Below are 13,009 nucleotides of genomic sequence, written 5' to 3'. Positions count from 1 at the left end.
CTAGAAATGCAAAGTAAATAGCATTTACACCAGAAGTTGGTAGAATATGGGAAGGGAATAATGAGGAGAATAATTCTTAATAAATGGAGAATTTCATAGTTGTGAAATGAAGTTGCCATGAAGAAGGTGGAGATGTGCTTTGTCATGTAAAGTATTTCATAGTGTTGAGTTAGCAATTGTGAATGGTTTTGGTCCTGCTTTAGAGTCTTAACTTTACAACTTGACACCAACCAGGATTCTTGTAATTTGTTCCTGTTTCTTATAGTGCAGAATAGTAACATTATGTGTATTTTCCTGTATCCAGGTCCTTTCTCTTGAAAAGCCGGCAAGATCTCCAGATCATCAACACTCAGCCCAAGTAAAAAGGCCATCTGTTTCCAAAGATGCAAGAAAATCATCTTTTAAGCCTCAGGTTCCTGTCTCGCCAACATCTGATCCAAACAAGCCCGCTCCAGCATCCCCAGTGACTGACAGTGATAAAAAGACTGACCCAGCTGATAAGAGTCAGCCTCCCAATGCCAGCCCGCAGTGGCCAACAGATCTGAGCCGCAGCTCCTCCAGCCTCCAGGCCTCCAACTTCTCGTGCTCCCCCAGCCACCTGTCGGTGAAGGAGCCCACGCCCAGCATCGCCTCCGACATCTCGCTGCCCATCGCCACGCAGGAGCTGCGCCAGAGGCTGCGCCAGCTCGAGAAGTACGGGGGGCTCAGGGCTTCTGCAGCACAGAGTGCCGCCAGAGCAGGAGGGCTTAGTTCACAATACAGAACTGTTCTTTATTGTTCAGTCACTGGGATTTTCTGCTTCTTCCTGGTGTCTCAGACAGAAGCTGCAATTAGAAGTTCCTTACTATTGTGATCGTCTGCTAGATAATCTAAGTCCCACTTCTTCTCATAGCTGCACTTTGTAGTTTCATGGCAGTAGTTGCCTGTTTCACCACTGAATCCTATTAGCATTAATTAAGCCAATTAAGCTAGAAATGGTTGGTCTTTTAAAATAACTCGGAGAGATATTAGGCTATAAAGTATGTTAAATGGGTAGTCAGTTACTATGCAGTTACTGAAGATTGTTGCAGACATGCTTTCTTAAATTCTTGAATTTTTTTTTTTTTTACTTGCCTCAGTGGGCAGCTATACTTTCCAACTACAGCCATCCTGCTCTGAATAAGAGACTGGAAACTATTCATTCCCTATTCATCGAGGTTCTCTGTGAATCTAAGTAGAGATTTTATTTTTTTACTTGCAAGGGATTGAACCAATTTATCTTTTTCTCTGTCAAGGGTTCATAGAATCAACTGAGTAATAGAGGTTGGACAGAATCTCTGGTTGATCATCCCTCTGCTCTAAGCAGATTCCTCTTCAAAGTTAGATCAGGTTTCTTGGGCCTTGTCCAAACAACTTTTGGTTATCTCCAAGGATTGAGATGCCATAACTTGTTCAGCAACTCCAGTGCTTAACTACTCCACTTTTAAAATGTTCTTCCTTATTTCTATTGAAATGTATCTTGCTGCAGCTTGACTATGGTCTCTTGTTATTTTACTGTGTACAGCCACAAGGATTCTGACTTGGTCTTCTCAAAAATGTCTGCTTTAAGCAGTGGAAAGGCTGCAGCTGAGTCTGCTGGTTGCTCTCTCTTCAATTTGTGCAAATACAACACTTGCTTATGTGCTCCAGACCCCCATTTATCTTCATAGTCACACGCTAACTTGTCTTGACTTTGTCAGCCTCTCTCCTGGTCCAAAACTGAGTTAGAGTTGTTAATTGTGATAAAGATTGAAATACCACTCCTCATGCAATGCATAAATGTCATACTTTGTCATTTACTAAGAGTGGTAAAGCTGCAGGTAATGAGGTCCCTTATTGCAAGACCACATGCTTTTAGGTGCTTTGATTGTTTTTTTTTTTTTATTTCAACTGAGAAAATACTGAAATTAAATCTTCATTCTATTTTTTTCTAAGTCAATGACTTGGGAATTTCAATGGATCAATCACTTTGTAGTAGATATTGACAAAACAAGCACTCCTGTCTTGAAGAAAAGATATCCTTCAGGTGGCTGACAAATGGCAAATATGGCACATACAGTCCTGTGTGATATGGAAAATACTTACAGTCAGTTCCCACAAACTAAAATGAGCATTTCATGGAGATGAAGGAACTGCATATGCTGGCCATTCTGTAAAACACAAGTTCTTAAGCATGGTGCTTGCTTTTTATTGAAACATGACCTCAAAGTGTAAATTTTTTCTGATCTTCTTTTCATGGTGATATAAACTATAGAAGAATAAAATGGTTGTATTTATACTGAGCTTTTACAACAGGAATTGTAGATTCAAATGATCATTATTTTAATCCCAAGAATATGTACATTTCTATGATAAGAGAATTTAGAAAGTAATGAGCCGGTCTTCTAATTGGCTTCTGGCCTTAGGTAAGAGTGGCCCATGCCTGAGGTTTTCATTGCAGTTAGCACTATTATTCTTTCAAATTTCCTAGATGCTGCTTTGATGTTTATTTTAGAGCAGGCAAGTTCTTTACTTGTAATGAATAAAGTGCCATATTTCTAATGACAAGAATACCTGGCTCTGGAGAGCAGAGTTTTTGGCCAAGGAGCTGAAGTACAAGAATCTGATGAGAACATGCTCACACACTTACATGTGTTCTCGTCTTTCCCATTGGTCTAGAGAAGTTAAATAGATAATACATGATTTCTGGGAAAACTGCTCAGTTAAGTCTCACTTCTAATGTGCATTTTAAAAACTAAGCATAATGTTCTGCTTTTTCCTGCAGTGGAACAACCCTGGGGCAGTCTCCATTAGGACAGATTCAGCTAACAATTCGTCACAGTTCACAAAGAAACAAACTGATTGTGGTGGTGCATTCCTGCAGGTGAGCATACAATACACTATTTCATATTTTTCTACAAAGTTTGTCCTATCCTGACTTACTCTTAAGTGGATTGGTTAATCCTGGTTATTTTTAAAACAACATATGCATAAATACAAAATATACAGAGCTGTACTCAGAATCAGGAAAAACTTTGTGGAAGATTTTGCTCTGATTTTATATTTGTCTAATATGCCTCTGTCAGATTTTAAAAGAAAATGACATTTAGATTTTTATCAGCAGTATCTCAAAGCTGTTTCTAAGAGACTGATTATTTTACAGAATGACCAAAATACGTGATTTCTGAAAAGCCATATCCAAACTTCAAATTACAATTTAGGAAATACTGCATTCCCACCTCTGCTGTCTATTTACTGGTCATCTGCTCTTGTACAAGTCACTCCACATCATATTTTACTGCTTCATGTACTAAATTACATGATGTTAGTGTAGACATTTATATTCAGCAATGTCTTGTTGGTTTTTTAAGTGCTTTTCCTTGTCACTTTCCCAGGAATCTGATAGCGTTTTCTGAAGAAGGATCCGACCCCTATGTGCGAATGTATTTATTGCCTGATAAGAGACGATCAGGAAGAAGAAAAACACATGTATCAAAGAAGACATTAAACCCAGTGTTTGATCAAATGTAGGTTCTAAACTATGTGTAGTAGTTTTGTATCATGTAATTACAAAGCTGTCAAATCAAGATTTCTGTGCTTACTGAAGGGTGAGCTGTTGAAGTTCCTGGTTGTCACCATTAGACTTGACCACACCTTTCTGTTCTGCTGTAACAGCTCTTCTATCCTTCTATTCCCTGTTATCACTACAGCCCTTCTTGCTGTTAGCAGCCACTTCTGTCTTTCCTGCCTTCCTACACCAGTTCCATGCTCCTGTGCTGGTAGCTCAGCTGCAGGATTTGCTCTCCTGGCAGGTGGTGAGAACACGAGTGCCTTTGGCTGGCCAGTGCTGCTGATCTCCCTTCCTGCCAGAAAGCCTGGCTGGCTGAGTGCCTGTGCATGGTCACATTGCTCACTCACTCTGTGGCACTTCTCAGCATCCAGGGAGTCAGGATTGTAGATCATATCCTGGCCCATATGTTGGGAGTTGTAACAGCTTGTGCAACATTATATTGCATAAAAATCCTTGTCCTTGCACTCATCTTTTTTAAAGTAGTTTCCCTCACATCTCTGCCCCTTACTCTCCCACCCATTGCTTTTCAATAAAGACCTTTCTCTACTGACAGCAAATGAATTCAGGGAAAACACCACTTCAGTCCCTTCTGTCAAATCTGTAAATCATTAGTTAGAGGCTCGAGCAGATTTTCTTGGTAGGGCAGCTCTCTCCTGTTCATTCCAAGTAATAGATTTATTTCACCGTGCCTTTCCAAGGAAAATGCATTGCAAAGCAATAAAGCTGTTTAAGAACTGTAGTGACAAACAGATGCAGGTTGTGGTATAACCTTGTCCTGACTTTGTCCAAGTTTCAGCTCTAGCAAAGAGCTATCTTTGATACTTTTCTTTAGCCAAGAAGGAAAGAAATGGAGCTCTGGTTATCAAGTACCAAGGATCAGTAAGACTCACCAATCTTTTGCTTTTGGAAAATGCTAATACTGAGCTGTCAGTACAGTAGGATTCCACATTCTCTTTTCTCTAGAGTCAGTGCTTGACCTTTGCCTCCTTTTGTCTTGTTCATGTGTTTGTTTTGTATTACCAGTGGCCTCTAGAGGCCAAAGGTAACAGAAATCTCAAACATTTGATGTTGATATTGATCACAGTCTTCAAGAAAAAATTTAGGCAAAACACTGGGATTTTTTTCTTCATTTGTCTCAGACCTCATTTTTTAATTTGGGGAGGGAGATGGTTTGGTTTTGATTTGAGTGGCTGTTTCACTGCAGGAACTGAACTTGGACCTCTGGTACAGAATTGCCTCTAAAGCATCTCTTTGCCTGTCAGGTTTGATTTCAGTGTTTCCCTGCCTGAAGTGCAGCGAAGAACACTAGATGTAGCAGTGAAGAACAGTGGTGGATTCTTGTCCAAAGATAAAGGGCTGCTTGGCAAAGTAAGTTGACAATAAGCAAATTCTGTTAATACAGCTTATAATGTAAAACAAAAATCCTCTTGACATACGAGTTAGTGTTGATTGAAGCCTGATTAAGGTATGAAGCTTTCAAAAATTACAGGTGCCTGAGATGACAGGCTTCAGTAAGGGAAGGAACTAACTGCAGAGCAAGACTTAGAAAGATGAGGCAGTAATCTCTTCTAGAATGTGGTAAATTCACGGTAACAAAAGGAATGTGCTTGTCAGACTTACTGATCATGCTGTCAGAGAAAGGAAAGAACCAGTAGAAACCAGGCAATATTTCAGAAAATGTTCAGGCAAAACTGGAAAGACAAATGAGTACTTAGGGAAACACACAAGTAATTAAATTCCCAGTTTGTAAAATCCATGAGAAAGAGCTGCCACTGGAGACATTCCCAAAGCCACCATCAGCTGCTGTGTTTGTAACTTCAGTGTTCTATAGGCACACGTTAAACCACCCGAATGCTACACACATGATTTGGGGCATGAAAAAGGAATAGCAAATTCCTACATCCTTTCAAATTGCCATATTTGAGCTCTGTGAAGAGGATGAGAGATACAAAATCATGGTCAGTTCATGATGAGCAGGGTCCTCAGTTTTCCAGTTCATCTGGAAGGCTGTTAGGAACACATCTGCTGATTGCCACTGCCATGCTGTGACGTGCTCTGGAACTGCACCACCAAAGGGTGTGGATTTTAAGGTGAAAAACAGCAACTTGAAACTTTAGGCAGGTAGCAGAGAGCTGTGATGACAAGGATATAAAATACATCATTTACCAATGGCATTGCTTACACTGTAGTTGACAGCATTGTCAGATTTGATCTTTAATAGAAATAGAATGAAAGGCACGCACAATGCATTGATTAATAATTTAACTTTCCACAGTTATTGATACCTCTGCAATCTGAAGAACTTGCTAAAGGCTGGACCCAGTGGTAAGTATAACATTTCCTTTATTAATAATAATAGTAATAATACTACATACTAATGTTAATACTACTGTTAATGTTATATAGTAGTTAATGTTAATGTTAATAGTAGTTAATGGTAATTAATTACTATGTTAATAATAGTTTTAATAATACATGCTAAATGTAAAAAAACCAATCCTTTGTTTTTTTCTTTTTCAGGTATGATTTGACAGAAGATGGTACAAGGCCACAGGGTGCAAGTTAGGCCCATGGACACCAAGAATTCCTCATGCATAATTTTGCCAACCTTTATATATTTTTAATGCGTTGTTTTCAGAGATGTACCAATGTTATTTTTATAGCTTTACTTATTTAGTTCTTAGACACATCCCAAATAATTTTATAACACTTTGTCATTTTATGTAGACATAGCCATCCTCATTGTTAAACTTTATATTTTATTTTGCTAAACAGTTCTATGTGTTACTGTAATGTGCAATAGTACAGTAAAGTAACCTTTTGTGTTTAAATTGATCTTTATGATGGCTGTACCTATTAGAAAGTGCAAAGAACAAGTTCTGCTGTTTTCCTGCCTTGTTTTATATCTCACCAAGGTATACTGTACCATGTAAATATATACTATTTTTTTATAATTCTTTCATGCTGGTTTGAATTCAGAAGAAAATTAGATAAAGGATAAAGATATTTTCTTCTAAATGCATGTTAATTTCTTCAGATGAATCTCTTTTGTCTTTGCAGCACAATGGTCTTAATCATTTTCTGATACTCTGCAAAATGAAACTGCAGAAAAACATTTTTACTTTATTGTGTTTCTGGCCCAGTGGGGCTAGCTTAAAATGTATAAAACATTAACATTTTAATATTTATATATAAATGTATTATTGGGAAATCATGCTATAGAATATTATAAATAAAAATGAGAATTCTATAAATATTGTATAAATAGAGGATGAGGTCCACAAATAACAGTTTCTAAATCTGAGTTTTCATTTAATGGAGTAAACATAACAAACAGTACAGTTTTATTATACAGGTTCGGTTGGATTTCGTTATTTATTCCTGTACTCTGGAGTACTAGACATGCGATCTTTTGAAGGTATGAGGACATGGATTTTTCTGTATTATAAAGAAGATGTCTAACCACTTTAAACTGTCCCTACCACCACGTTTCACTGATTTATAAGAAGACAAATCAGCTTGCAAGTTAAGTTCATATAGTAGGCATATGTACAAGACATATGTTATTTTTATTATACAATACCGTGCTAAAATAGTATTTTATGTGATACCTTCTGTAATCCTCAAATGAACACCAGTAGGTAAGAAAGTGGGGAACTGAGATGAAATTGACTGTCTTTGACAGTTGCTTCATTGCTGCTGAGTATATCTGGTGCATGAACAAACTACACATCAATGGTCCAGGCAAGTTTCTGAGCAATGCTGTCTTTCTCCTGAAGCATTGCCATGGGCTGAGCAGGAGGCAGCAGTCAGCACACACTGATCCAGGCAGGCAGGATCTGAAGGGAGACTATCAGCCCCAACAGCTGAGCTCATAACTCTAATTTTATGAATTATGGGGTTTTTTTGGGTTTTTTTTGTATTCAGAACTGATTTTCTTTTTCTGGTAAGTTTTTTCAGACTGTTAGAAAAATGTGCATTAAGAATCTAAGAGAACAGCTTGGCTTTTGCAAAGCCAGTGTCCTCATCCTTGGAGAAGTATGCAATTAAACAAAGTATATTATTTAGCTAAGATTCCACAATGATGTTTCAGCCAAGAAAGAATTTTAAGAATTTTAACGTGGAATGATAAACTCCTGAAATTAGCTTTATTGTAAGAAAACTGACAGAACCTTAACTCTAGATGTAGAATTTGTCTACATTACTAGATGTACCAAAGTGCCTACCATAGATGTAGCTTTTTGTCTTTTTCAAGTCTAAAAATTTAAGTTTGTCTAAATTCAATTTAACATGAACATTTGTTATGGTTATGTGTGACCTGCACCATACACCTCTATACAGTGATGGCCTTCCCATTGCCACGTTTTATACACAACAATTTTATCAAACAATCTTACATTGTAAATTATACTGTAACCGCTGTTACTGGGCTGGGCAATAGAGATTCTTTGTAAGAAAACATTTCCATTTGAAGGCTTCACTGTATATTGGAATGTATGAGTAGCTATATATTCACTCATCTATTAATATAAAATATATTATGAAATACATATTTTCTTTGCTAGTTCTCCATTAAGATGTTAAGAATGGAAAGACAGAGAATTGTTCTTAATGCAATGAAAATGCAGAAACCAAATGCTAATCTGAATAAATGAGGTCTAAGAGTGGCAGTTCAACATAATTGTCTTTTGCCTTTGTTCAGTCTGAGGTGGAAGGATTTTTGCTCTATATCTTGGCCAGTGACTGCACAGTTTGATCTGCAGCCAAAAAATAGGGTGTTAAACTGATTCAGTGTTCCAAGTCTTAAATGAAGTCTGGGGACAGAAAACTGCACTTGAACAAAAAACATTTCTGTCTTCTAAAGTTTCAAGGTGAAAAATAATGCTGTGTTCAGGCAAATGTGAAAGGATAGCACAGAGTGAGTAACTGAATAAAGAATATAGGGCAGGTTTTCAAAATAGCTCACTACCTAAAATTAGGGATTGGTTCTTAGAGATCCCATTTTCCATTTAGGAGTCTGAAATGAAGAGATTGAACTGTCATTGCAATTCAGTAACTAGAATTTCCATAGTCTATAATCAGTTCTGGATGCCAGATCTTCAGAAACATTCTCCTGAGTGAATTTGGATCAGACTGTGAGTGCCTAGATAAGACTGATTCTTTGGATAGTGGATGCAACTTTTGTATTACCAAACTCCAGTTGTTCCATTTGTATGGGAGTAGGAAGGACAAATTTGCCTCTGGGCAAAAACTGCACCTCATTATCAAGTCATTTATTCAATGTCAACTGATAGCTTTTCATGTAGTTCTTGTTATCCTGTGCCTTAAAATATGAACATATGAAGATGTTTAAGAAATGGTTAAAAAATAAGCTTTGTTACCTGTATGTACCAACACATGTTCTGTACTATTGAAACTGTTTTTAGAATTACTTTGCTTCACTGACAAGAAAACCAGTTTTCTTAACTATAGCAGTGGTATAACTCAAACTCAAATCAGCATGCATATCACTTGGAGGTGGACTAAAAGAGTTTTAATTTTCTGTCTTGAATCCTTTATCCGAGCTGCAGCAAATGGTGAGAGTTAAAATGAGAACAAAGGGTAATCAATTTTGTACAGATTGCCTTTTTTGCTCATGTAATTCTACATTATGATGCATGTATTTATTCAATAAATGGTTCATATGGAAGTTGGTGTGTTGCTTCCTCTGCACACAGCCCCCCTCTTATCTCTTGCATATCCCTGTTCTAACTGGTATTACAATGAACCGAATTTTTAAAATAGTCCTGTAGCCAGACTCCTGTAACCTAGGGAGCCTTGCTGTAAGGTGTAAGGTCTGTAGGCAGATTCTTGGATCTTACCTGAGAGAAAGTGGAGTGAGAAGTGCACACTTCATGGGGATTTCTGTGCTTGCTATTCTGGAACAGATTCACACATAAGAATGAGTAGGTCCTTTGTTCAACTTCAGTGTCTAGATTTTATTTTTCTCTTAAATTGATCAATTAAACAAATTGTCATAACTCTAGCACTTAATTATTAATTGTTTTTAATTATGCTTTCAAAAGGACCTAGAACTGTATTTAACTGCCTTAGATTTAGAATCAGCAGATTTCTACCCATGGCATTCTTTCCTATTCTTTCATTAGCTTGGTAAGGCTAATTGATGAAAAATATGATGATGTACTGCATAAATAAGAAAAAGGCTGTTATATCCTCTGTTCATTCCATAAACACTGCCATAGAAATCATGCTCTTTGCAGGAAACATTAATTTATAATTAGTTATAATTCTATAATTAATTATGATACCTCTTCCCATAAACAGCTACAGCTTGTCTGAATTCATAATATTCAGTCAGTTTTCATCAGCCATAAATAAAAGCTGCAAAACTTCATCAACCAATCACTATCCCATTTAGAATGGGCCCCACTGGATAATCTTTAATGTTACTAACTACAAAATTATGTTCCACTTTAGTTTGGGTTTTTTTTTCCTTAGAAGGAAATGCATCCCTTTTTTAGCAGAATAAAAATCACCTGCTAATCAATGGGAAGGCAGCTAAAGCCTAGGAAAAGCATGGCTGTCTCCACATGTCCCTCATGGCAAGGTGGTTCTGGATTGCACACTCCCTGGCAGTGCCAGTACTGATCAGGTGTCAGCATTTTCCTCACTTGGGTCAAGATCAAACCTTCCATTCAGTCCTGCAAGACAGGTGGTACCTGGATCAGCACTGCCGGTGTAGTCACAGATCTTACTGGAGAGCAGAAATAACTGTGGAAGACACTCCTGCAGATGGCTTTGGTATTAATTTGATGAGCTCACCCCAGCCCAGGATTTTTCTTTGTATTTGCTGTACTGTTTAAACTGGTTTGGGTTTTGAGTTCATCCTGCCTCCACCCAGGAGCAGTGTTTGCCAATAAAGTTACCAATGTGGCTGTTATCAGTATTTTCTCAGCTAAGAGTTGAATACAAAATTTGTTTTCTATGAAGTACCTCTTTTAATCAATTTAATTGTTTATATTCTCCCCCAGACAAACTGAATGTTGGATGATACCTTTGGTAGAAAGAACGAAAACTGCAGATTGTCCTGGACCCATTTGTAGCTGGCTGCTGAAGCAGTCAGATTATTTAATCCCAAATGGTGGCTTTATATATTCTAAGGTGTCCAACTCTTGTATGATTTCCTACTGATTTCTAAGGCAGTCAGGCTCTCAACAATTTTCTCAGGCACCTTCTGAAATATGTTTTATGAGAAATGCAAAAATCCACTTGTATTTCTTTCAGTGTTATGCAGTAAATTTAGCTGCCAGAGTAGATGGCAGCTCTGGAGGAAAGTTCTCTAATCTGTATTCATGTGATAGAGGTGATACTCTCTGTTCTCACTGTCTGCAGGGAATATTGCTGCATGCCAGTCATCTACAGTGGAATCCAATTTGAGCAGGCTCCTGCATCTTGGTTTCCTCAGACACCACCAAAGTGAAGCCAACCTGTCTTTCATGTTAATCTTTGAGTCCTCAGTAGCTGTGAAATTTACAGCAAGGGAATTAAGGCCTAACAGTGATCATTCCTCCCTTTAAGATCCATATAGGAACATGTCCAAGGACAGCCCAAAGCTAGGCAAGATTGCAGGCATTGGAGGGGCTGGTTCCAGCCCGGGGTGGTTTGTGGTCTGGATATGGGTCATTTGTACAGGGCTTGGTGACCCAGCCCTCAGAGCTGGGCATCAAGTGCCTCAGCCTCTGGGCAAGAAACGACAGAAGGAAGTTGTGATGTCCCTGCACCCAGCTGTGTCCTGTGAATTCACTCATCAGTTGTGTGGTAAGGATCTAACTGATGATCAATTTTATTTATTAATTATTTAAGGAAAGTAGCTCCTTTCTGCAGGATGTTTCACTAGATGACCTGGGGAGGTCCCTTCCAACCTCAACTCTATGGCTCTCAAGTATATGTTTTTAAACATTAAGGTAAATTGGAGCTCTGTGTACTCCTGGCCTGTGCTGTAGGTCTTCCTGGGCATTCTTCTTCCTGAGCCCAAGCTCTCAGGGATGGGCATGTAGCTACTGCAGCTGGGCAGAAACGAGGAGTCACACAGCTGGGAGCTGCAAGCTCTGCTGAGTCAGGATGCAAAGATTTGATAGGAATTAAAAATACATTAATCTGTACATAGAACTTGAGTTGTAACATAGATAATGCTAGCAAAATGGTAATTGCAGGTCAGTAATTTTACTCAATAACTGAGACAAGATCCCAAAATCCAAAAAAGGTGCATATATTTAACAGAGGTTAATTTCCAGCATGAAATTTCAAACAAGTTTTTTTGTTCTTTTGTTCTAGTTGAATTTGCAGGCTAATGTGTTATTCTACAAACTCTGAGAGCCTGACAACTAGAGCTTACTAAGCGTGTCACAATGATTAATAATTTAATACAGAATATTTTGCAAGACAGTTTCATGCAGACTTCCCACAGGAGAAATGCTTCAACTGATAGGCTGAAATCCCTGATGTATTTTGCATGATTGTTGTTGCTGTCTCTTGGGTTAAGTTGAAGTTACTGTGTTGCAATTTCTTCTACCTATAATTTATAGGAAAGTTTATCTAGTTTTGCATGAATCATGAAATTCTCCCCAGCCAAGTAACTATGATAGCCACTGAATGGATGCTCTGTTGTAACTTTCAGCTCAGAGTTCCACTGGATACATTTGATAAATTGTCAACAGCATCCAAACAAAGGACTTGGATTGTCCCCAGACCTGCCATTTGTCCAGGTGATGACAATGAAATAACGGTAAAAATGGGTTAATGGAAAAGGATGTTCATGACTCATGAATGGTACTGGTAGCAACGCTGGTTCTTTGTTTTATTTGGTAAATCATTAATTAATTTGCATGTAAAATAAGTTGGAATCCAAAGTCGAAAATACTAAGATTAGATTTTTGACAAGTTTCAATCTTAGTTTTAGGCAACTTTGTTCTATGCCGTATTTTTTTATTCAATATGCTTTTTCAAGTTCGGATTATTTGAGACATAAAAATTGCTTAATTTAAACTATTTTAGTTTTGCTTATCTTGTTTTTTGCATTGAGACATTAAAGTTTTTCTAAGTGTAGTCATTAGTGCCCAGTTTATTTCTGAAGGTACTATAATATTCCACTAGATGGTAGTGCAGACCCTATTCTCAGAATGCCTTTTTGCTGCCTGTGCACTTTCTTGTACAACAAGGAAGTGGTTTGGATGAGAGGCATGTTTGGGAGTGCAGCCTTAAGTCACCCTGGCTTAGAAGCAATGAACAACAGGTATGGTCCTCACCGAGCTCTGCTCTCCCCCTTTCCTCTGAGGCACCAGAGATCCTAAAAGAATTGAGTTTCACAATGGGGGATTCAATTTGCCAAAATGGTTTTGTAGGGGTATTTAGTCGTAAGGCACGGGGAAATTTAAAAAAATG

General features: G+C 37.9%; 1 protein-coding gene across 2 annotated transcripts in view; it reads left to right on the top strand.

Annotated features, from left to right (window-relative positions):
• ESYT2 (extended synaptotagmin 2) overlaps positions 1 to 9,257 on the top strand; it is an 80,529-nt gene extending 71,272 nt beyond the window's left edge. For both annotated transcript variants that reach the window (XM_030971336.1, XM_030971337.1), the window contains 6 exons: positions 305 to 693; positions 2,783 to 2,881; positions 3,393 to 3,524; positions 4,831 to 4,936; positions 5,844 to 5,893; positions 6,089 to 9,257. In XM_030971336.1, coding sequence (XP_030827196.1) covers positions 305 to 693; positions 2,783 to 2,881; positions 3,393 to 3,524; positions 4,831 to 4,936; positions 5,844 to 5,893; positions 6,089 to 6,134 — 822 coding nt within the window. In that variant the 3' untranslated portion in view covers positions 6,135 to 9,257. The remainder of the gene's footprint in view (positions 1 to 304; positions 694 to 2,782; positions 2,882 to 3,392; positions 3,525 to 4,830; positions 4,937 to 5,843; positions 5,894 to 6,088) is intronic.
• Positions 9,258 to 13,009: the final 3,752 nt, after the last annotated feature.

This window comes from Camarhynchus parvulus, chromosome 2, assembly GCF_901933205.1.
Source record: "Camarhynchus parvulus chromosome 2, STF_HiC, whole genome shotgun sequence".
NCBI classification, from domain to species: domain Eukaryota; kingdom Metazoa; phylum Chordata; class Aves; order Passeriformes; family Thraupidae; genus Camarhynchus; species Camarhynchus parvulus.
This window is presented reverse-complemented; position numbering and strand designations above follow the sequence as displayed.